Source organism: Artemia sp. Qi Xiang Cuo, chromosome 16, assembly GCF_049724085.1.
Source record: "Artemia sp. Qi Xiang Cuo chromosome 16, ASM4972408v1, whole genome shotgun sequence".
Classification (NCBI taxonomy): domain Eukaryota; kingdom Metazoa; phylum Arthropoda; class Branchiopoda; order Anostraca; family Artemiidae; genus Artemia; species Artemia sp. Qi Xiang Cuo.
The window spans coordinates 23,371,648-23,397,971 of record NC_142809.1 but is presented as its reverse complement, the minus strand read 5'-3'; the positions used below and the strand labels follow the sequence as shown (position 1 = coordinate 23,397,971).

Here is a 26,324-nt window from a genome sequence, read left to right as displayed (position 1 = left end):
TTCACATTATCAAATCCAAATTAACTTCTACCTCTCGACCTCCCTACCCCAGGACCTTCCATCCACCCATTCCTCCCTACCGTCTCCATTCACCCTACCACCCCATCCACCCATTCGTTCCTACCACTCCCATTCACCCATTACTCCCTGCCACCCCAACCACCTACCCCCCCCCCCCCCAACCACCCCTTCCTCATTAGAAATAAATAAATAATATTAATAATAATAAATTAAATTAAATTCACGCATTTATTAACCATTCTCTTGAAATCCAAAAGATGCTCAGCCGCCCTAATGCTCACTGGTAAAGAATTCCACACGACAGTCCCAAGAATCTGCAATCGGAATCCTGATCTCGCGCTACTTCTAAGCTCAACCATCAAATTCTCGCTGTTCCTCGTATCATATGTATGAATGTCAAAGTTAGCACGGTAAATATATCGAAAAATACTTGGGACTAGATTATGCACGTACAGGAAGGCAAAAACTGCTGCTTGATAGTCACGTAGTTGACCCACGTTCAGCTTCTATCTCCCTCCTCCGGCTTCCATTTCCTGAAACATCTTCTTGGGGCTTCCATGACAGGCCTGGAGTTGGTATTGAGGAGACGGAATCTTGTGTATCTATGACAAACAGTGCTTAACCCCTTGATTTTCCCTTCTTTGAATGTATTCTTTATTCAAAAGTGTTCCAAAATGAAATGCGAAAGTAATATTGTATTCAATAATGGCTGTTGAAGGAATGCCTGGGCTGGTAATTGAAGGCATGGCAGAAAGATTTATTGGATGATTTGTTTTTGGGTTTAATACACACTTGATACTTGAGGCATGTATATTGGCTCTCGGTTCATAGGTCAAAACTTGAAAAAAAATTGTATAGATTAAGCTACTTAAAACACTGTAGCATGGTTTCACCTCAAGGGTGCTTAGTTATATACACATTTCAAAGTAAATTTAGCGATTTTATCGTTTAGTTCCCATGTGCTGCAATTTTCGGAAAAACGTAATTTGAGCTGCGTATTTAATTTGTGAAAAAAAACGCACAAAAATATTTCGAAAAATCGCAATTGCCGTTGTATTATCAACCCGCTTGCTGTCCTTAAACTGCTAACAAATAAGCAGTTTTTCAAGGCAGCTCATTTTTGACAGTTCGACATCCACTTGATTAATGATTACGGTTTCTCATATGCAGTGTAAAATTTCAGCGCATGCGGATTTGTTTTTCCACGATTATGGTGGTAAAAAATCGTCCGCAATCCGCACAACCCAGTATATGAAAAATATGGTTAAGGCAGCGTTCAGAAGCTGCCAAACTTTAACATCATAAAACCGTAAACCGTTGAAAAAATTTGAAGAAATGGTTGCTGAACAATGATACAAAGGATTTTTAGCCCAAGAATGTATATTCGTACACGTGTGCTGGAATTTGACTGGGGAGTTGGGGATAGATGGACACTTATTGAGTTCTTAAAATGGCATCCGATATTTGAAAAAACAAAATCATGGTATTTGTGCTTGTGGGAGCTGGCCCAACTCCTGCTTTCCTATAACGCCTGGTTTATTCCCCCCTCCTCCCCCAAAAAACTCATAATGATAGTCCTAATGAAAGAAAATCCCAAAATTATTGAATATTCCATTCGAATTGTGTGTTAGATCTCTTACTAAAATTAGAAAATGACGAATGTTCAGCGAGCCTAAATCCTCGAGCTGCAATTTCTTGGAATATTGAAAAGTGTGTGTATTTCCTTGGCCTGAGTAACATAGCCGCCTCGTTAGGCTCGGGGGTAGGGCTTAGCATGGATCTTGGTCTTGATTAATGATTATGTTGTAACTTATCGTTCTATGTCTAAAAAAAAAATATATGGGACCAATTCTTGGTTTCAGCATTATTCTCAAAGACTATATGTTAAGCAAAAGGCTTGAAATTTAGTAGTCATTCTGTTTCATTGCAGGTTTCGAAGCTGAGAGTGCAAGAATGTGGTGTTTATCGTACTTGCGGTGAATGTCTTGGAGCAAGAGATCCCTACTGCGGTTGGTGCTCCCTAGAAAATAAATGCTCACTAAGGACAGACTGCCAGGATGCAGTGAGAGATCCCCTTTATTGGGTTCCCTACCGTTCTGGACGATGTACTACAATAACTGCGGTGACGCCACATCAAATTCAAAGGACAACTGCCAGAACGGTAAAATTCTCTTCTTTTATTTATATAATAAAATATAATTATAAACCAATTTAAAATCAAGGAGCGGCCCGCTCCACTGCCAAACACACCCACACATCACCTATCCGCCATGCTTCACGAAGTTTAGAGAAAACTCGATCGATCGCGTATTGAGACATCCAGATTCGAGATCTGATTAAATCAACGAAGGGTACGGAGGAGGCGTTTCAAACATAGAACACTGCAAAAGATTGGGAAGGAGGTGATCCGTTATAATATGAGGTCGAATTTTATGGTGACATTGGATGGTGGTCGCAGATTAAAAAGTCCATGGCATGTGTATCCAGCGTTAAATTCTTATCTTTTTTGTTTTAAAATTGCTTAACGTCATCAAACAAGTCTATTTATTCTATATTCTGCCCAATGGACTGTTACATGCCTCCTGTCCATTGCTGAATGTGGACGGCGAAGGGAGCTGCGATAAACTTGTGTTAATTTTGCTATTTATCTTACGTTTTTTTTTCAATATATTTTTGTTTTAACGAATATTTGGTTCAATAAACTATGGTTCAATGCCATTTATTTAGTATACCAATATATACCAATACCAATATATTTGGTTCAATACCATCAAAATAAAATAACGCATTTCAAACATCGCACTACTCGTAATATCTTAATATGGTGGCCGGCGTTTACCCCCCGGTGATTACCCCCCCCCCCTGGAAACACTACTCCGAGGAAAATACCCCCCCCCCCGCGGAAAATACTCCCCAGAAAATCTCCCCTGTGAAAGATACCTCCTGTGGAAAATAAGACTTTCTAAATTTCAGAATTGTAATTGAGTTTTTTTTCCATAGAGAGAAGGAATTTTGGTACTTACGTATTATACGCCACTCACTCAATTTTTCGCTGTGCAAACTCGAGAACAAACCGGTTTCTTCGTTTGTTTCTTTCAGCTTAATACGAGACAAGACAAAGAGAAGTGACAGACTAGATAGGAAATATATAATTTGGGCTATATATTTGCACATAAGGGGGGGGGGGGTAAAGTATTTGGACAGTTTGAAGTCAGAAAACAATTCTTATTCAATAATATGCAGAATAATTGTACCTAACACATTTTGCATGCACCTCCGCCTTACTTTACCCCCCCCCCCCGATGTGCAAATATACTGCCCAAATTGGTTTCCAAAGTAACGAAGAAACTGACGAAAAAACCGGTTTGTTCTCGAGTTTTACACATCGTAAACTTGGGTGAGTGGCGTCTAATACACAAGTACCAGAATTTTTCATGGAGAGAGCCAAATTTCCTGGTACTTTTAAAAAACGATCAGAAATTAAATTTAAAAAAACAAGTTTTTTCAACTGAAAGTAAGGAGCAATATTAAAACTTAAAACGAACAAAAATTATTATGTATATGAAAGGAGTTGCCCCTTTCACAAGACCTTGGTCTTTACGCTAAAGTTTTGACTTTTTATCCAAATTCTTTAAGAACGATTCCTGAAACACAATGACCGTTTAATTAGAACAATAAGCTTTGTTCTAAAATTCTATAAAAAAAAAGCTTTAGCGTAAAGAGCGAGGTCTTGAGGAGGAGGCAAACCCTTTCATGTGAAGATTATTTACTTTATTTCTGCTCATTTTTTGTTTAATGAGGCTCTACTTTTCTTTAAAAACTTATGTTTCCCATTATCAAATACAGTCTGCAAGTAATTAAATAAAAAAACACAAGTTTTTCAACTGAAAGCAAGCAGGGGCGAATCTCCAGAATTTTTATTGGGGGGGGGGGGGCAATCGGGGTCCATATCTGGATAATCAAAGGGCATGGGATGGATAATATTTTTCTCTTTCCACATTATTGGGGGGCAGCTCCCCCCCCCCTTGCCCTCCCCAAGTGACTCCCCTGAAAGTAAGGATCAACATCAAATCTTAAAACGAACTGAAATTATTATGTTTATGAAAGGGGTTGCCTCCTCCTCAAGACCTCGCTCTTTACGTTAAAGATTTTCTTTATATAGAATTTTTAAACATAGTTTATTGTTCTGATTAAACATCTCAGGAATTGAAGAACGGAATCGTTCTTAAAGAATTATGACAAAAAGTTAAAACTTTAGCGTAAAGAGCAAGGTCTTTTTGAAGGGGAAACTCCTTTCATACACGTAATAATTTCTACTCGTTTTAAGTTTTGATATAGTTGAAAAAATTTGTTTTTTAAAATTCAATTTCTGATCGTTTTTAAATAATTATATTGGGAAATCTGCCGCTCTCCATAAAAAATTCCGGTACTTGTGTATTATACGCCACTCACTCAAGTATACGGTAAACATCTAGAAGCCTTAATATATCTTACTTGTGTAGTAAAATATTGTAAAACCGTATTGAATAATTTTATGGTGGTAAATCGGCTTGGATTAGAATCTGTTGGATTAGCTGTTTTTGGTCCTATGCAACTTTGGTAAATGTTTTTACACCGTGAGGGGAAGGAACTCTGTTTTGCCGCTTCCAATTTTTTGGCAGATCATGGCCTGCTCCAGCCTTACTGCTATATTTCCAATGCACACAGAGGGATCTAGTTAATTTGTAATCCCCTAGCTGTATCCTAGAATTCTTTTTCTTTTTTTCCTTTAATCATGTTAAATCTCTTATACAGCTTCTTTTGAAGAATTGGTTTTAAACTGTGGCTTCACATAAATTACATTTATTAAAGTGAAAAATATTTCTATATCCTCTAAAAGGATTATGCTGTTTGACTATTGGATTATTAAAATGTACTCATGTTAAATATTAAGGTTTGGACATGAAAATTGAGTCTGTTTCGTCAGCAATGAAACGCTTGACGCTGGTTTAAAGCTACTCTGGGCTGAACCATGTTACCACCAGTGGTGTTCACTGGTGGTAACATGAACATCACCAGTGTTCATGTCGTGAACACCACCAGTTAACGTGTTCTCCGGTAACTCCGGTAACTAACGGTAACTCCGCCTTAACGAGAATTTAAGGCGAAGGATGGGGAAATATACATTTTTCAAAGTGCAGGGTTGACAAATATATCACCTTTTCTATTTTTCAACGGAAACACCAATAAATGCATTTTTTAATAATATACCCTAAAAAAGGGTTTTTCAAAATCTATGGAGGGGGGATAAAAAGTCTACGGTGTACATGTCTCCTCGCCAGTTGACACCACTGGTCATCAAAGTAAAAAATTTATAATATTAGATGAAAATAACGGTTAAGAAGTAATTCATTATATGCTATTTCAATGGTAACGTTACGAAAGTTTATTTTTTCCAATGAGGCAGCATAAATAAATAAAAAGGGGTGGGGTAATACCTATATTATGCCACTGATACGTTCAGTTCGCACAGACTATCAATCCTCTTTTATAGGTTTTTAGCATTTCTTTATAGCAGGTAAAAATTTTCGCCCTATCGTCTGTGGCAGAAATACAAAATGAGGCTTAATAAATTACCAGGTGCTTTATCTAAAAACTGGTTTGTTAGCAGGGACGTATTCAGGATTTTTTCGGGGGGAAGGGGGCGGTTTACAAAATGAAACTTCAAAAAACGCATAAAATTTTGTTTATATTCATTTTTATTACGTTTTTACAAGTCGAACAAACATTTAGGGGGGGATAAAACCCCTTAAACCTCCTGGATACGGCCATTTTTGTTAGATTGCAATTTCTAAATGATGTAACATCGAGAGTATTGCCCCCCCCCAAAAAAAATCGTTAAATAGAAAGTATATTTAACGAATACTTTCAATATGAAGGTAAAAGTAAATTGAATATTAGAACCGGGGACCGTACGCAGAATGGCGACTGGCGATGTGTTTTTTTTTTATCTTCTTCATATTCTTCTGCAATGTTCCTATAATTCTCCTCTATTTGTTATTATGCTGAGGGATTTATTGCAACCGCTTAATATCAAGCTTATTCATCGATAAGGCTTTTTTAAAATTGAATTAAAATGTCATCTGCCATCAAGTTTGGTTTGGACTTTTGTAGGGTTCTAAATTTTAGATTAATTTTCTTCCTAGGCTATAAGTTTTTCTTAGAGGCTAGTGCAAATTTTTTAAATCGTAAACGGAAAGTGACCTTACTCAACTCAGGTGATAATTTATTTCTTCCCTTTTGATAAGAATGTTATCTATTCACAGATTCTGGTATTCAGATAGCCAAGGGAAAGTAGATACTAAATTGAAAATTCTCCCTTCCACTTGAGATTACTTTATTAAATTTTCAAGAAGTTTTCCACTGGTAATCTCTTAATGGTTTTACAGAGAAGATAATTGATGTTACATTGTACATAGAGCTTCAGTTTTCTAGTTTTTAAAGCCTAGATAATCAGCGCGAGAGAGGAAGAATATATGTAGTGGAAGAAAGAGCCTATCAATTATTGAGAATGGATAAATTCTGTTAGGGATCGTCAGGTTGTCAATTGACTTTTGAGCTAAAATTGACTCAGATTGATTATAATCTCTTCTGCATTCCATGTTTTAGTAGTATTGAACACGATAACTCTGTTCACTGGAATAGGACTAGTAGGGCAGGTTGTAGGTTTGTCAATAACCGAATGCTTCTTTTATAGGATTTATTGCACTGTTGATAAAATACAAATTTCGATATCAGCTTTGCCAATACTTTGACGTAAACTGTACCGGTTTTCCGACTAAAATTGTACCCTAAGAGATCAATTTGTTCCATCTAAACAGCGAGTTCAAAATTTGCCGCAACAAGCATAAAATTTTCGATAAACTTAAAATTGGAACAGATATCCGAGTCAAAATATAGCAAGGAAAACCAAAATGCACGGTAAAATATGATTGTACCAAAAATTTCAAATGTACCGCATTGTACCAGGACGTCTAAATAATATCAAAACGGTACAATTTTACAGCGTTGGTAACGCTGGTTGGTATTATTTAGTCTGCAAACTATGATGTGATACTGTAGGGTGGGTAACATAACAGTTTCCGCGGGTAGCTACTCACAAGATACCACTTTTTTTTTTTTTTTTTTTTTTTTTTTTTTTTTTTTTTTGCCTGAAGGCATACGACTATGTCTAATTCTAGAGATTACATGGTGTCAGTAGTTTTCAAAGTTTACCCTCTTTATCTCACGGTTCGGTGGTTGAGTTAGAGCCTTCAGGATTTTTTTGGAGATGGGGGGGGGGTAATCTAGAGTGAAAGGGCAAACTACTATTCCTCCATTCCTCACACAACAGTATGTCCTGCGAGTTTTCCTCAGTCTGTATGCCCGTCATCTGACTGTTTCTTTACCCATCCAATGTGTAATTGTGACGTTTAGCAGCACAGTTGTTATGTTGCACCTTGTTAAGAAACTAAATCTGAAGGAAATTTAATTAAAAAAAAGAAGAAAAAAAAAAAAAAAAACGCAGGAAATCAAACTTCAACTTGCTTCTCATGTGGGTTAATTTCATCTCATTTATAGCTTAACTATGCATTTGAAGCTGGTTATTTGGACAAATCCCTTGTAAATGTGTGCTAAAGCCAAGAGGATTAAGTTTTTTACTGCCCCGGTGAGCTTCACTAATATGAGGGTTTTTTTTTATGAGAGAGGTAGCATCCAACCCTTTCTAGCGACTAAGTATTGCCGAAAACCATCGATCTTGAGTGACAAACCCTCCAAAAAAGTAAATAACAACCCCTCCAAATCAAGTAAATAACAACCCCTCCAAAAAAGAGCCAACTATCAGTATTGTAATACTTTTAAATGCCGTAAAAAAAAAGTCACAGCTGAAGGTTTCCAATAAGAGTTACAATCCAGGTGTGACATCCAAAGTGAGATCTAAGTGACCAATAATTTCAATTATTGGTTCTGGTTTGGTACGAGTAGGAAAAGTCAAGAAGCCATACATTGGGTTTACCGACCCTGTGCCAAATCATTCACTTGTGATGGACTTACCTCGGGGGTGAGCTACCTAAAGTCATCCTATTGTTTATTAGTAAAAAAGTTTTCCTTACGGAAGTAAAGAGCGAAGTTGAAACGTAAAACGATCATAAATTGTTGCTTTTCAGTTTATGTGAGATGTAATCATAAAACTACCTCAAAGAATGTGACTCGTGATATTTCCCTATATGTGTAGACTTCTAAAAACTAGTGCTTGATCGAAGACGCAAAATCAATGCAAAAAGCAGCATGTTCTCTTAGGAGTAAAAAAGTCCACACGTAACCTAGAAAAGTTCACAAATAAAAATAAAAGACTAATTTATGAGCTCTCAATAGTCTTTAGTATAAAAGACTATTGATAACTATCTTGATAACTCTTAGTATAAAATTACAATTTTCTTAAAAAACCTAAGCATGCTTAGTTCTTGGATCATTGGTTCAAGTATATAACGAGACTGTAACAACATTATAATAAATGAAATAAAAGGATTATCAATGCAAATATAACTAGATTTTTTTTCTACTGAAAAATATTTGTTTTTTACCATTGTTTGTTTGGAAGGGTGAGAAGTTTTCTTTTGGAATACATTAAACTGCGTTTGTGACTTGGAAACTTAATTTTGATGTCTTTTCCTATTGAAGACAAAGGGACAAAGAAGTTATCCTGACAGAAGTATGTTTTCCATCCAGATACAGAATGAAAGAACAATAACATTGATTTAAAGAAGAAAAATTGACTGTCTTTTAGAAAAAAATACTGGAATATTGTTGAACATATCCATTGTTGTCTAGAAAAACAAACAAGAATTTTTTTTAACGCTTTTCTTGAAATTGTTCGAACATCAGATGTAAATCCGATGCTCTTATTGTTAATCTAGCTTTATTATATAAACTTAATGATTTATTTTTCAGCTAAGTCTGAAATAAGCAGGGCTTGGTTCCTATACCGAAAAATATCTGCATTCGTAAGTAAAAGCAGTAGTAACATAGATGCAACAGCTATTTATTTGTCTTTGTTTTGAGAGAGTAGCTTTTTCTATTTTTTCTTTACGAATTTTTGGTGCTGTTAGGCAATGCTGAGACTGTGAGAACTTAAGGCTCTCTTTATTATCCATTTTATTTTTCCTCTTTCTATCTTTGAGTAGCTTTATTTAAGGATTGTCAGAAAAAGAATAATAAGATAGAATCTGTCGATCCAAATATTAATTAAGCAACTTACAAAGCATTACACATTTATTTTAGAGCCGATTTACATCCAACATTTCTTACTGTTAATCTAGGTTAATTAAGATAAAGAAAAAGATAACTATATAAAAGGCATATTTACCGATCCAAAAACTATAAAAAAAAAACTATTAAACACAATATATTTATTTTTGATCCCAAAGGTTAAGTGAATACGAGACTTAATTTTATTCGTGTCTTTTTAGCTTGGATTGGTCATAGATAATTTACCCGCACTTTCTGGACAGTTTTTGTGTGCCTTTACAGCATTAGGAAAAACATTGGTTACAAATGCAACTAGAACCACGAATGGCGTTTCTTGTACGACACCCAGAACAGATCTTATTCCTCATAATCTACCTGGACAGCGTAAGATTTTTTTTTCGTTTTCTCTCGATTCTTCTTCATATTCCTTCTATTTTAGCATTCTGAGGGCCCAGTGTGGAAGAGCAACATGACCATTTTCCGTTAATTTTTTGTACATTAATGTTTACATAAGAAATATATATATATATATATATATATATATATATATATATATATATATATATATATATATATATATATATATATATATATATATATATATATATATATATATATATATATATAATATATATATATATCAGGGCCGTATCCAGGATTTTTGTTCAGGGGGGTTTTTACTAATTTTTGACTTTTTTTTGGGGGGGGGGGGGGTACTAATTTTTGGCTCAGTTTTCGACTAATTTTACTGATTTTTACCTAGGTTTTACTAATTTTCGACTTATTTTCGAGTCGGTCAAAAATTTCGGGGGGGGGGGGGGTTAAAACCAGTAGTAACTATCTATGGAATTTGCTTGGCTGTATAGGAATTCCCAAGTTATTTGCTTGGCTGTATAGGACCATGTTATTTGCTTGCCTGTATAGGACCATGTTATTTGCTTGCCTGTATAGGACCATGCTATTTGCTTGGCTGTATAGGAATTCCCATGTTATTTGCTTGCCTGTATAGGACCATGCTATTTGCTTAGGAAATACTTTTGCGGAGACATATAGCAATTTCCATGTTATTCTATAGAAGCTCTTCACCTTTTCAAAGAGAGTGAGTATCCTCTCACATGGCATTATACTTCTAGGAGACATATAGCAATTTCTACGTTATTCTATAGAAGCTCTTAAACCAGGGGTAAACCCGTATCAGAAAACCTGCGTGACTTGTTTAGCTGCCAATATATATCACGGGTTTCTGCAGTGTTATGGGCTTCATTGAAAAAATACCAGTTTAAAAAAAAAATAATAAACATGTATCCATGATCTTTCTTCTGGCAAAAAAATACAAATTCCAATCAAAACTGGTCGCCATTTTTTTGATCTGGTTAGGTGGGTATAATCTGGTTTGGTTCGTTATTGCGAGAAGGGTTACTAAATTTACATCTCAGTGTTAACTGGGCGATGACTTAGTCTAATTGCGTAGGTACTAAAGGAACATTTGAAGGTGGAGAAAAAAAAAGGGGTAATTAGTGATTGGATAATTTTAACAAGAAATGACTGAAAAGTGTTTTGGAGGACATGGGATGAATGTATACTGTATAATACACAAGTGATGTTTTGCACAGTGTTGTCAATTTTAAATAGTTTAGAAATAAAAAAAATTAACAAGAAATGGCCGAAAAGTGTTTTGAGGGAGTTGAGTTGCACGAGGGTTGACTTGCACGAGGGTTCAGTTACTTGCGGATTCAGTTACACGGGGATTAGTTAAATGGGGTCGAGTTGCACGAGGATTCAGTAGCAAGGAGGTTCAGTTGTACGGGGTTTCGGTTATACAGGGGTTCAGTTACATGGGGGGTTCAGTTGCACGGGGGTATCCGCTATAAAAAACACTTCATTCTAACAAATTGTAGGTACAAAAAGATTTATAGGCCCTTAATTTAGGTATATGACTATCTCCTAATGGCTACGACCTGCTAAAATTATTGATATCTTCTATAAAAAACACTTCATTCTAAACAAATTGTAGGTACAAAAATATTTATAGGTCCTTAATTTAGGTATCTGACTATCTCGTAATGGCTACGAACTGCTAAGAATTTTTATATCTGCTATAAAAAACACTTCATTCTAAACAAATTATAGGTACAAAAAGATTTATAGGCCCTTAATTTAGGTGTCTGACTATCTCGTAATGGCTACGAACTGCTAAGAATCTTGATATCTGCTATAAAAAACATAGAAAAATAGTTTAACGTTATGCTATACGAAGAAGTTGATACTAAGAGGGATATAGATGGCAAGAAAACTGTGTTTATCTCTTTGGGATGTTTATGTCTCTTTGAGCTGTTTGTGTTTCTTTGGGATGTGTGTGTCTCTTTGGGCTGTGTGTCTCTTTGGGGTGTTCGAGTCTTTTTGATCTGTTTATGTTTCTTTGTGCTGTTTGAGTCTTTTTGCTCTGTGTTTGTATCTTTGTGGTGTTTGTGTCTCTTTGGGCTGTTTGTGTTTCTTTGGGCTTTGTATGTATCTTTGGGCTGTTTGTGTGATTTTGATCTGTGTGTCTTTCTTTTGGTTGTTTGTGTCTCTTAGGGACCGTGTGTGTCTCTTTGGGCTTTTTGTGTCATTTTGATCTGTGTCTTTCTTTTGGATGTTTGTGTCTCTTAGGGACCGTGTGTGTCTCTTTGGGCTATGTGTGTCTCTTTGGGGCGTTTGAATCTTTTGGTCTGTATGTGTCTGTATGGGCGTTTTTTTCTCTTTGGGCAGTGTGTGTGTGTGTCTATTTGGGCTTTGTTTGTATCTTAGGGCTGTGTGTTTCTATTTATCCTGTGTGTGTGTATATTTGGGCTGTGTGTGTCTCTTTAGGCTCTGTGTCTCTTTGGACAGTTTGAATCTTTTTGGTCCGTGTGTGTCTCTTTTGGCTTTTTGTGTCGTTTTGGGCTTTGTGTGTCTCTGTTGGATGTGTGCGTCTCATTGGACCGTGTGCATCTCTTTGAGCTGTATGTGTCTCTTGGGCTGTTTGAGTCATTTTGGTCTGTGTGTGTTTCTTTTGGCTGGTTGTGTCTCTTAGAGACCATGTGTGTCTCTTTGGGCAATGTGTGTCTCTTTGGGGGTGTTTGAATCTCTTTGGTATGTTTGTGTCTGTATGGACATTTTTTGTCTCTTTGGGCTGTGTGTGTGTCTCTTTGGGCTTTGTGTGTCTCTTCGAACTGTGTGTATGTCTCTTTAGCATGTGTGTGTCTCTTTGGGCTGTGTGTGTCTCTTTAGGTTGTGTGTCTCTTTGGGCAGTTTGAATCTTTATGGTCTGTGTGTGTCTTTTGACTGTTTGTGTCGTTTTGGGCTTTGTGTCTCTCTGTTGGATGTGTGCATCTCTTTGGGCCATGTACGTCTCTTTGAGCTGTATGTGTCTCTTTGGGCTGTGGGTGTCTCTTTGGGCTGTGGGTGTCTCTTTGTGATGTGTGTCTCTTTAGGCTGTGTGTGTCTCGTTGGACCGTGTGTCTTTTTTGGGGTGTCTGAGTCTTTTTGGTCTGTGTCTCTTTGGGCTGTTTGAGTCTTTTAGGTCGGTGTTTGTCTCTTTGGGTTGTGTTTCTCTTTGGGCTGTCTGTTTCTCTTTGAGCTGTTTGTGTCTCTTGAGGCTGTGTGTGCCCCTTTGGGGCTGTGTGTCTCTTTGGGCTGTTTGAGTCTTTTTGGTCTGTTTGTATGTCTCTTTGGGCTGTTTGAGTCTTTTTGGTCTGTGTTTGTCTCTTTGGGCTGTTTGTGTCTCTTTGGGATGTGTGTGTTTCTCCTTGGACTTTGTGCGTCTATTCGGGCTGTGTGTGTCTCTTTAGCCTGTGTGTGTGTCTCTTTGGGCTGTGTGTGTCTCTTGAGGCCGAGTGGCTCTTTGGGCAGTTTGAATCTTTTTGGTCTATGTGTGTCTCTTTTGGCTTTTTGTGTCGTTTTGGGCTTTGTGTGTCTCTGTTGGATGTGTGCGTCTCTTTGGGCCGTGTTCATCTCTTTGAGCTGTATGTGTCTCTTGGACTGTTTGAGTCATTTTGGTCTGTGTGTGTTTCTTTTGGCTGTTTGTGTCTCTTAGAGGCCATGTGTGTCTCTTTGGGCAATGTGTGTCCTCTTTGATCTGTTTGTGTCTCTTAGGGCTGTTTGTGTGTCTTTGGGCTATGTGTGTCTCTTTGGGGTGTTTGATTCATATTGGTATGTGTTTGTTTCTTTTGACTGTTTTTGTCTCTTAGTGGTCATGTGTGTCTCTTTGGACTATGTGTGTCTCTTTGAGGTGTTTGAATCTTTTTGGTCTGTATTTGTCTCTTTGGGATTTGTGTGTCTCCTCGGGCTGTGTGTGTCTCTTTAGTCCGTGTGTGTCTCTTTGGGCTGTGTGTGTCTCTTTAGGCTGTGTGTCTCTTTGGAGCAAATTCTTTCAAAAATATGTTAATACGTTTAAGCAATAAATATCTTTAACCTTAACCCGTCTTTATTCTTTAGAATAGTTTTATTCATTTCATTAAATTATGAAGAAATTGCAAGTAAGTAACAATAGCATCGTTTTGGGCTTTGTGTCTCTCTGTAGGATGTATGCGTCTCTTTGGGCCGTATACGTCTCTTTGAGCTGTATGTGTCTCTTTGAGCTGTGGGTGTCTCTTTGTTATGTGTGTCTTTTTAGGCTGTGTGTGTCTCGTTGGACTGTGTGTCTTTTTGGGATGTCTGAGTCTTTTTAGTCTGTATGTGACTCTTTGGGCTGTTTGCGTCTCTTAGGTGTGTGTTTGTCTCATTGGGGTGTGTGTCGTTTTGGTCTGTGTGTGTCTCTTTTAAGTGTTTGTGTCTCTTGAGTCTTGTAGTGTCTCGGTTGTTAGTTGGTGTGTGTGGGCTGAGTGTGTCTTTTTTTGGTTTGTTTGTGTGTCTCTGGTGTCTTTGTGTGTCTTGGCTGGCTATGTGTGTCTGTTTTGGGTTTGTGTGTCTCTTTGGTATGTTTGTGTCTCTTTGGGCTTTGAGTGTCTCTTTGGACTGTGTGTCTCGTTGGTCTGTTTGTGTCTTTTTGATCTGTTTGTGTCTCTTTGGGGTGTTTGAATCTTTTTGTGCTGTGTTTGTCTCTTTGGGCTCTTTGTGTCTCTTTTGGCTGTTTGTGTTTCTTTTGGCTATTTGTGTCTCTTTGGGCTGTTTGAGTCATTTTGGTCTGTGTTTGTTTCTTTTGACTGTTTGTGTCTCTTAGGGGTCATGTGTGTCTCTTTGGATTATGTGTGTCTCTTTGAGGTGTTTGAATCTTTTTGGTCTGTATGTGTCTCTTTGGGATTTGTGTGTCTCTTCGGGCTGTGTGTATTTGTAAGTAAGTAACAAGCTCTTTATTGATTTCAACTCTTGAATATACAGTACAGATACTTCATTCAAGAAACGTGATTAAACACGTTTTGAAACTACATGCTATTTGCATGCCTTTCCTTGGCACCTTTCCAAAGGAGCGGGGAAGAAACGTGATTAAACACGTTTTGAAACTACATGCTATTTGCTTGCCTTTCCTTGGCACCTTTCCAAACGAGTGGGGATTCCCCCACTGGTTCCTACACATTGCAAAAGACACATTTCCATGAAGATAAAAAGTTTCACTTTAATTCTAAATTCAATTCCGACCTTTCTCAAAGAGATGAAAAAATTTAAAGTTCTGCTCCAAATATTTTCCCGGAAGAAGAAAAGTTCAACTTCGATTCTGAATTTTCTCAATGAAAATGAAATAAGTTATTGATCAATTCTATTTACATAAAATAATAAAAAATTTTCCACTACAATTCAGATTATTCTCAAAGAGATGACAAAATTTAAAATATTGTTCCAAATTTTTCATAGAGGATAGAAAAATTTAAAGTTCCGTTCCAAATATTTTCCCGGAAAAGAAAAGTTCAACTTCGATTCTGAATTTTCTCAATGAAAATGAAATAAGTTATTGATCAATTCGATTTTCTCCACTTCAATTCAGATTTTTCTCAAAGAGATGAAAAAATTTAAAGTTTTGTTCCAAATATTTTCCCGGAAGAAGAAAAGTTCAACTTCGATTCTGAATTTTCTTAATGAAAACGAAATAAGTTATTGATCAATTCTATTTTCCCAAAATAATATCAAAATTTTCCACTTCAGCTCAGATTTTTCTCAAAGAGATGAAAAAATTTAAAATACTTCCAAATTTTTCATAGAAGATAGAAAAGTTCAAGTTCTCTTCTGAATTTTACCAACGAACACAAATAAATTCTAGTTTCTCAAGAGAAAATAAAAACCTTCCACTTCAGTTTTAAGTTCACCATGACATAAAAAATTTGAAGTTCAGTTCTAAATTTTTACATAGAAGATAGGAAAAGTTATACTATGGTTTTGATTATTTCCTATGAAGATTAAACGTTTCACTTCAATTTTTAATTTTTTCTCAAAGAAGTGAAGAAAAGTTCAACTTCGATTCTGAATTTTCTCAATGAAAATGAAATAAGTTATTGATCATTTCTATTTTCCAAATAATATAAAAATTTTCCACTTCAGTTCAGACAAAAGTTATACTATGATTGTGATTATTTTCCATGAAGATAAAAAGTTTCATTTTAATTCTAAATTTTCTTAAATTCAATTCCGCCCTTTCTCAAAGAGATGAAAAAATTTAAAGTTCTGTTCCAAATATATTCCCGGAAAAGAAAAGTTCAACTTCGATTCTGAATTTTCTCAATGAAAATGAAATAAGTTATTGATCAATTCTATTTTCATAAAATAATATAAAATTTTTTAATTTTTCTCAAAGAAGTGTAGAAAAGTTCAACTTCGATTCTGAATTTTCTCAATGAAAATGAAATAAGTTATTGATCATTTCTATTTTCCCAAAATAATATAAAAATTTTCCACTTCAGTTCAGACAAAAGTTATACTATGATTGTGATTATTTTCCACGAAGATAAAAAGTTTCATTTTAATTCTAAATTTTCTTAAATTCAATTCCATAAGTTATTTTAGGGATATATTTTATATCAACATGCAAAGTCGAGGTAGCTTTATTTCATTTTTTAAGGTTCATTTAGACGAGGTTACGTGCGCGCACGTAACCTCGGGGGGGGGCGTATCCCCTTCCCCTGGATACGGCCTTGATATATATATATATATATATATATATATATATATATATATATATATATATATATATATATATATATATATATATATATATATATATATATATATATATATATATATATATATACGTATATATATATATATATATATATATATATATATATATATATATATATATATATATATATATATATATATATATATATATATATATATATATTTGTTTCAACATCTTCAAGCTGTTTGCTCCCATGAAGGTGCTATTTTAAAAAAGTGCAAACGTGGCTAATTTACCCTTTTAAGTGTTGCTACTTTGTGCCTTTTCTTCGCGCCATTTGGTGACAGTTAGATTTTAAGATATGTATTACTTAATAAACTACCCGAAGTTCCAATCCTCTGTTGAAAATTTTCGGTTACATTCTCGTCTGAGTTTGCTTTGTCTCTAAATAACGTGATCCCCGATTTTTGTGCATTCAGTTTTAGCTCTTTAAAATCTAATTGTTCTGAAATAAGGCCTAGAATTAGTTCTAGCCACAGTATAAAGATATAGCAGTAAGTTTACCACAGATAATTTCTGGCTCTTCATTCTCGGTGGGAACTAACAGCTCCTCCCACTTTTTCTTGCATTAGCGCGTACAGACAGCTCCTCTCATTTGATCTGCCATCAGCGGTCCAATTACCCTGGAACACGTATTTTGGCAGAAACTTTCTCAAAATGCCTTTGAAACCAAATTGAGACTTCGAAACCTACTTTTAATTCCTAAAAACATCTAATAATAACATTGCACTAGTAATTACCGATTTTCATATATGTATTGGAATAAATTGATTTAAAATTAGTTTCTTCAAAATTTAGTGTTCCAACGTTGAAGCGAAGTTTCGCGTTCCAGAGAAATGTGACTTGTCTACCCGTGAAAAGATCTAATGTCGCTTATGTTTGTACGCTCTCTGGAGCACTCGCACCTCGGTCCGGGTTTTTATAATGGTTGAGATAGGGAAAGATCATACTGCCTATAATTTATATACTGTGCTTCTAGCACACTGGCTGTCTTTGTCACTAGAGCTCTGTCATCCGAAGTAGAGGCGTACCTCAAATACCCTGTCCTAACTCCCCTCTCCCTATTCCTCCTTTGAATTTTTCAACCTTTCAAACAACCTGTGTGAAGTTTTGTAAAGAATTTAAACTTTATTTTAGCTGTTTCGGAAACTAATGGGTCTTAAATTGTCATGCACCGCAGGCTCTCCAACTTTATTGAGTCGAAGCAGAAGGAAACCTTTTTCAAGGTTTATACCATTCTATTTTGGTCGGTATCATTTTGAACAATTCCAGTATCACCAGAATGCATATGCTCCCTTGAAATGCAAATCTTCTTGTAGTAATACCCATTAGGTTTCTGGAAATAGTTTCATAACACTTATGTATTGCATTTATATTTCTGTTTCAGCAGTGGGGTTTTGTAATTCTTCTTGATCTGCGTTTCAGACAGGAAATTCTGTTTAATATGTGCTTGACAGTCTTAAAATCCCTTCTAGGGCATTCAGGTCCTACGTTTCAGCCCAGTTGCTCAAAGTAGGATGGGCATGAATCCGTACTCATTGCTCTGTTCCCTATTATTTTACTCTTAACTTCAAATTTTTTTAAGAATTTCCTGATTGTTTTCTCCCTTTCCTGAACCAAAAATTTTCTATTTGCCTTTTTATTTTTGATATGCTCTTTGTTTTGTTCTGTAGTAAATAAGATCAGTGATATTGAAGTTCTTTCTTGATAAACAAGTCAACTCTCAACGCTTTTGGCCCGCACCAAATCCGCCGTTGCCAATAGTCGTGCTTGACGCCTAGGAAGCTCAAGGAACTTCTTTCCCCACTGATTAATACATCTGGTCTTGTCTTTACATTATACAGGAGATCACTGAGGCGAGCATCACACCCTTGCCTAAAATAAAGTCACAGATTGTTGCTAATTTTGTCGAAATATAGATGTTAGAATTATCGTTAAAAATTAGTAATTTTCTGGAAATGTTTGCGAAATTTTAGCTATATCTTCGCGCAAAAGAAAGTGAGCATGGTCAGACTTTTAAGAACGGTCTGATGGAGCTATACAAACAACCCCAAACATAACAGCTTCATTTCGATCAATTTTTAAATTTGACCCAAAACGTGCTCTAAGATTGGTAATTTCACCCCCCCCCCCCTCTTCTATCAAATATTTGTCCGGCTTTTTGTTCAATATGTGGGCTTACTATGAAAATGAGATGTCAGCCCCTCAAAATTTTCAAGATGATGTGTTTCCTGAATATTTTTTTTTTTGCAAAAGATCTGATATTTTGTCGCTGGATTAGCTCATTAAAGACTGCTAAAAAATTCCTAAACTGTGATAATTTACAGATTCTGGGCCACGAAAAATTCTGTTTGCAGAATATTTGACTGAAACCGCCTGATCACAGTAATACTGACGCTAAAATTGTTCTTTTCGGCTATAAGGCCAAATAAACTTTTAACCGCTCTACCATATTACTTTAGCTTAATCTGGTTATACCTCTCTATCACAAGTCGTAAATACGAAATAAACCAAATTTGTCAAATGCTGTTTATCTACCTTGCTGTGCCCCTAGTTCCATAGAAATATACCTTATTTTCATTAATTTATGTTTCTTGTTCAAAATTAATGAAGAGTATGTGTTTCTAGTAAGTATTTATTCTTATATGTCGAAGTTTGGGTTGTATGTTTCTGAAGATTTGTCTGTTTTTAAGTAGTCTCTTGTCATGGATACAACGTCAGTTTCAAAGTTGATGCCTCGATCTTTCAATGGCTGTTGACGGTATAAGATCTATTGAAAGAAAATATATGGAAGTGGATTTAGTCATTACTGTGTCTATTTGACAAGGAATGCTCTTCTTCTTAATACTCCATTCAGTGCTTTGAGAGTCTTATTTTTGATCTTCAATCTGTTCCACTAGAACTAAATGAAAATATACCACTTCTTTTTTAAAGGGAGTCTTATTAGAACGTTTCTCCTGAGCTTTCTTCTACCTTTTGATCTGCCCATGTCTTTGAATGATCCCCCTTTTTCTGGCTTCAATTTTCCCCTTGAGGAGAATATCCTAGAGATTTGTGAGAAAAAGGGACCAAATTTAGTTTTTGTTTGAGAACATCTTGTTGGAGAGTGAGCTGGTTTCGAAAATAAATTATTTCTACAATTTTCTTTTCCTGCTTTTTGTATGCTATGAAGCTTCGGTCGAAGATCGTATAAAACATGAATAACTGATACATCAAACAAATGACAAACAAAACTCATCACGCTACTTCACGTCAAGGCTGCCACTCTTTACACTCAAACAGTTCGTGGTAACGAACTGTAAGTAAGGAGCGACTCGGCTCAATAGTAACCAAAACTCTAAAAAACGGAATTTTGATACCAGTAGATACATCAAAAGAATTGGATTTTTATGGTGATTTCAAATTTATAATTTTCGTCAAGTCTAGTCTTACCCTTCAAAAGTTACAAGCCTGAGAAAATTTGCCGTATTTTAGAAAAATGGGGGAAACACCCTAAAAACCATAGAATTTTAATGAAAATCGCACCATTAGATTCAGCGTATCAGAGAACCCTACTTTCTCTACCCCTCAAGCTCCTATCTTCAAAAATGTGGAATTTTGCATTTTTTCCCAGAAGAAAGATCACGGATGTTTTTTTTTTCTTTCTTTTTTTTTTTTTTTTTTTTTTTTTTTTTTTCTTTCAGGGATGATAGTATCGAAATAGCACTTCTAGAATATCGCGAGAGGACTCTTACGAACGGAAATTAAAAGTTCTACTACCCTTTTTAAGTGACCGAAAAAATTGGAGGGTAACTAGGACCCCTCCCCCGCTCATTTTTCCCAAAGTCACTAGTTCAAAATTTTGAGATAGCCATTTTGTTCAGCATGGTCGATAAATACAATAACTATGTCTTTGAAGATGACTTAATCCCTCACAGTCCCCGGGGGAAGGTCTACAAGTTATTAACTTTGCCCAATTTTTACATATAGCATTGGTTATTGGAAAGTATACAGAATTTTTCAGGGGGGATTTTTTTTGGTGGAGGGGCCAGGAGGAGGGAGTTACGTTGGAGGATCTTTTCATTGAGGAACTTTTCATGGAGGACGGGAATTTTCCATGAAGGGGTGCTGGATTTCCCAGCATTATTAAAAAACGATCAGAAATTAAATATAAAAAGTTTTTTACCTGAAAGTAAGGAGCAACATTAAAATTTAAAACGAGCAGAAATTATACGTATATGAGGGGGTTTGCCTCCTCGTCAATACCTCGCTCTGTGCGCTAAAGCTTTTTTAGCTCTTTCAAAAGAGCTATTTCGCCTTGTAAAAGCAAGAATGTCATAACTGACACCCCTAGTCAAAATTGAGTTACGGACCCTACTAGAGTTATTTTTTTTACGAGCTTTCTAATGGGTTAGTTCGTTTGGTTGTACACTGCCTCCCGGTTGAGTAAATCAAAAATTTGACTTCATTGTAAGTGCATATTTTTCACTTTTTTGAAAGTGGAGATTATCGTAACTGACCGGAGAATTAAACTCCGGTCAGTAACGAAATCAAATGAACAAAGTGCTGGATTTTCAGCAGCCTTCCAAGATCTATAAATACGCTAATGATCCATTTTACAAAGTTAAGCAATTTCAGCTCAAACAAGGCCACTCATAAAGAGTCAGTTACAAACTGTCATTTTCTGACGAATCAGTCTCTGAAATAAACATTGCTATGGAGGGTAAACTTAAGGCAAGGAAAGACACTTCTTCCATAAAAGTGGTTGAATTCCTTGTCCCAAAGCTGTTGGATTTTAAACCTGTTATTCCTATTAAAAATAAATAAAAAAAACAAGTTTTTTTAACTGAAAATAAGGAGCAACATTGAGACTGAAGACGAACCGAAATTATTCCGTATATGAAAGGGGCTGTCCCCTACTCAACGCCTCGCTGTTTACGCTAAAGTTTTTTTTTGTTTTAAAAAATAGAGTTGTGAAAAAGAGTCTAACTTTAGCGTAAAGAGCGCGGCGTTGAGGAGGAGACAGCCTCTTTCATATACGGAATAATTTCAGCAGTGGGGTTTTGTAATTCTTCTTGATCTGCGTTTCAGACAGGAAATTCTGTTTAATATGTGCTTGACAGTCTTAAAATCCCTTCTAGGGCATTCAGGTCCTACGTTTCAGCCCAGTTGCTCAAAGTAGGATGGGAAACTTAAAACGCCCCCTAGTTCGTTTTAAGTTTCAATGTTGCTCCTTACTTTCAGTTAAAGAAACTTTTTTTTTTATATATTTAATTTTTGAACGTTTTTGAATTAGGGGAGAGTGGTATATGCAGGGACGGATTTCGGAAAACCTACAAAATGTATGATTAACATAAGAGTAGAAAAATGGTTTCTATCTCAAAAGAAAGCTTCAGAACTGCTGCACAAACAATGATATTTCCAGATTTGTCTTGTATAACTTTAAGAAAAAAAGGGGGTCTCACTGTTTATACCATTAGTCCCACTAAATACCGTGGGTGGTACATCTTGGGACACGAGGTGGTATACTCTGGGACATAGTAAACAGATTCATATATTGGTAGAAAACTTGGCTATTCATCATATAAAAACTATATTAAAAATTCGACTTCAAAAGTAAAACTATCTTAGACACAAGACTAGACCACCAGTCAGCAAACAAAAAGTATGACGCTGCTCTGGAAGCTGTACTGGGTGGGGAGGTAGGAGGCGGCAACTTTTTCAAAATGTCTTCCCTTGGATAAAATATTGAGTCTTCTCGTTCCGGCCACTTCCATTTTCTTAGACCGGCCATGCACCTGACATTCACTCTGACACGGTTCTCGCTTTTTTCTTGGACAGACCCAGAAAAATACTCTTCTTCCTAAACAACTTTAACAAATCTCCTGTAGATACACTGTCAAAGACCTCTTCCTCTTTCTCACTTCCATCTTCCAATTCACCTAGTTTCATTGAGTCATCACTCTCATCATCAAGAATCATTTTTTCATCATCACTTCCTTCTGAATCCACAAATAGCTTTTTTGTTGTCTGTTTTTTTTTTTTTTTTTGGTTTTCCAGTTTTTCCAACAGTCCCAACTTTTCCTCTAGCCTTACCACCCGTGCTTTCTTATCTTTTCTTTCGGCTTCTTGTTCTTCAATCTGTCTTTTCACCGGCGTGTCAGTAAGAATATTTGTAGAGCCTTTCTTCCTACCTCTGCCACTCAGTACACATGGCTTGGCTTTAGTGTATGGCCGAACTTGTTCTGCCATCACAATAACAGAAATGGGTGTAGAGGATTGATTGTTCGAGCCGATTTGTACTGGGGGTTTCAGCCAGGTTGTTTCCAGTTTCAGCTGAATCCAAAACATCAGGTACAGGTCTGCCCAAATTCACAAGAATTAAGGGGAGAGGGAGCTTCTATTTAAGAGAGAGAGAGAGAGAGAGAGAGAGAGAGAGAGAGAGAGAGAGAGAGAGAGAGAGAGAGAGAGAGAGAGAGAGAGAGAGAGAGAGAGAGAGAGAGAGAGATAGAGAGACAGAGAGAGAGAGAGAGACAGACAGAAAGAGAGATAGAGAGAGAGAGAGAGAGAGAGAAGAACTCTTACTGTATTCTCTGATTTCAATATAAGAACTGAAGATAATTACAAAACCTTGCCCCTAGAACAGCCAAGCCGCCTATGTGCTGTGGGTGGATTCTATCCGTAAACATGCTATTTCCGCTAATCCAAGCCCTTACTGGTTGCAACATCAACTCAAATGAATCTACTTTATTGCCCTTTTCTCTCCTCGTCAATTTCAACGAAAATTGACTCACGCGTAGAACTACACAGTTACAATTTGTGACTTTAACTGCCTACGCAATAAAAGAAAAAGAAAATGGTGTTCGGTGTTACCACTACTATGAGAAAATTAAAGATTGCCGCATAGAGGAAAGGAGATAATTACAAACCAAAAAAGAGAAAAAGAAAGAACATTTATCTTAAAAAAAAAAGAACCGAAGGTTCTAAAATGTGGTATATCATGTCCCACTACGTACTGCTTGTCCTTGTCCCAGTATATACCATGTGACCTCTACTTGCAAATTGTGTCCAGTTTTTTTTACTGTTGCATGTTTTTCCACAAGATGGCCACGCAACATGGCCTGATGTTTTAGCTTTCGTTTGCTATCTTACACACACAGTTTCTGTAAACCATTACAAAATAAAACACAAAAAACTACTGCCCAAATATTTTTTGGGGGTATAGCCAAAATTTTCTCAAAAACGAAAATAGCAACTTACCAAAATGATAGAACTTTTATGTCCACCATTGAATGAACTATACTAGGTGACTTTATTAGATTTTTTTAAAGAATGCTAGATGGCAGATAAGTACTTTGTCCCACCTTATACCCCGTCCCTGCATATACCACTTACCCCTAATGGAGGTTTTGATTTTGGCTCACCGTACATAAATAATTAAAAAAAATTGCATATTAATTTTAATTTTATTTGGTTAAATGGCTTTCTTGAAAGTTGTTTAATTTTATTTACGAACGTTTTTATTAGTAATAAATATACGTAACTTAAGAATTAGCTTACGTAATGAACTTCTATATCTATATATATTTTTAATACGTATATTAGGGGGTTCGCCCCCTAGTCAATACCTCGCTCTTTACGCTAAAGTTCGAATCTTGTTCCAGTTCTTTAAAAACGACCCCTTAATCACAAAGGCCGTTCTTATGAAAGTACTAAAAAATCTTTGGCTTAAAGAGCGACATATTAACTAGGGGGCGAACCCAATCATATACTTAATAATTTCTGTTCGTTTTAAGTTTTGATGTTGCTCCTTACTTTCTGTTGAAAAACTTGTTTATTTTTTATTCAATTTCTGATCGTTTTTTAAAGAATGCTGGGAAATCCGGCACCCCTTCAAAGCAATGTCCCTTCCCTCATGAAAACTTCCTCCATGGAAAGATCCTCCCACGCAACCTCCGACCACCCCCCCCTACCAGAAAAAAATTCCCCCTTGAAAACGTCTGTATACTTCCCAATAACCAATACTATATGTAAACATTGGGCAAAGTTAATAACTTGCAGCCCTCCCCCCGGGGACTGTGGAAGATTAATCGTCCTAAAAGACATATTTAATATATTTTTGACCATGCTGAACAAAATGGCTATCTCAAAATTTTGATCGGGTGACTTTGGGGAAAAAGTGAGCGTGGGAGGGGGCCTAGTTGCCCTCCATTTTTTTTGGTCACTTAAAAAGGGCACTAGAACTTTTAATTTCCGCTCGAATGAGCACTCCTACGATATTTTAGGACCACTGGGTCGATACGATCACCCCTGGAAAAAAAATTAACAAAAATAAAACACGGATCTGTAATCCTTATTCTGGCCAAAAATACAAAATTCCACATTTTTGCAGATAGAAACTTGAAATCACTACAGTAGGGTTCTCTGATACGCTGAATCTGATAGTATGATTCGCATTAAGGTTCAATAGCTTTTAGGGTGTCTTTCCCCCTTTTTTGAAAATCAGCCACATTTTCTCAGGCACGTAACTTTTGATGGGTAGAACTAAACTTGATGAAACTTATATATTTGAAATCAATCATTAAAATCTGATTCTTTTGATGTATCTATTGTTATCAAAATCCCGTTTTTTAGAGTTTCGGTTACCATTGAGCCGGGTCGCTCCTTACTTACAGTTCGTTACCACAAATTGTTTGAAAATCGAAGATGTGCGATTAGCCTACAGGTTTATTCCTCTTCCAGATGTGGAGTACTACAGTTGCGTTTTTGTAACTATGAACCAAGCCAACAACCACTCACCCACTGGAGTCTAGAGAGCAATCCCAGAAGAAGAAGCTGCAACCCCCCTCTCCCATTAAAAAAATCTGAGAAAGAATAAAGGGAGTCAGTAAAGACCCAATAAGTTACCTTGCTCTTTTTAATAAAGTTGTCGAAATTTCTGAAGTTGTATTATAATCACTATGTATTAAATTCAGTTTCAATGAGTGAAGCAGTGCAAAAAGGTAGAAACACCACGTCTGAGCCTTAAGATAAGCCTTGGCTATTCATGAGAAAATGTTGATGAAAAATTGTCGTAACAAAATGGAAAAGGAACGAGAGCGCTCTCTGCGCTTTTGTCGTAACTACTTTAGCAGCACAAAAAGGCGGGCTAAACTGTCGTATCTGTTTTTTGTTCGACATTTTGACCTAGTAAATCTCATCAAACAGGACCAAAATTCTACCAAGAGATTTCCCTTACTAGTGGCTTTAAATTGGCTTTTCATCCGTTTTTCTATCTACCATACGTTCAGCTCCACAAAAACTAATCTCTTCAATTGCGTTTTTCTCGGAATTTTAAAAAGTGCGGTTACGACATTCTTGCTTTCAAAAGGCGATTTAGTCTAATTAAACGGCTTTTGTGATTCAGGGGTCATTCTTAAAGAATTGGAACAAAATTCTAATTTTAGTGTACAGAGCGAGTTATTGACGAGGGGCTGAACCCCCTCTTATACGAATAATTTTTGTCTGTTTTAAGTTTTAATGATGCTCCTTACTTTTGCTTTGAAGAAAAAACTGGTTTTTTTTATCTAATCTGTCTCAAAATCAGGCAGTGCTGGCAGTGCGATTAGTGACAGTACTATTCCATATTAAGCTGTATAGATTTGGGTGTCATCGAGGAGTTTGGCTTTGGTAATTTGGATGGTTTTTAGCACTTAGGTTAAATCTAACTTAAAGCCCACTTCCTTAAATTTGATTAGTTAGTCCAATATCCATTTTCCCGGTATTTTGTTTTATCGTGATTATTTTCTCTGTAGTTTCTTTTATTTTGGTTTGTTACTTTTTTTTTTTTTTTTTTTTTTTTTTTTTTTTTTTTTTTTTTTTTTTTTTATAAGACAGACAGGGTCCTGTCTTGCAAAAATACTCTTTGAATCAGAGCTTTTGACCCTCTTTT

At 36.1% G+C, this 26,324-nt stretch overlaps 1 protein-coding gene across 2 annotated transcripts in view; it reads left to right on the top strand.

The window, feature by feature from the left end:
- Positions 1-26,324, top strand: part of PlexA (plexin A) — a 339,500-nt gene that overhangs the window by 148,329 nt on the left and 164,847 nt on the right. For both annotated transcript variants that reach the window (XM_089102579.1, XM_089102578.1), the window contains exons 6-7: positions 1,952-2,182; positions 9,510-9,672. In XM_089102579.1, the coding sequence (XP_088958705.1) occupies positions 1,952-2,182; positions 9,510-9,672 (394 nt within the window). The remainder of the gene's footprint in view (positions 1-1,951; positions 2,183-9,509; positions 9,673-26,324) is intronic.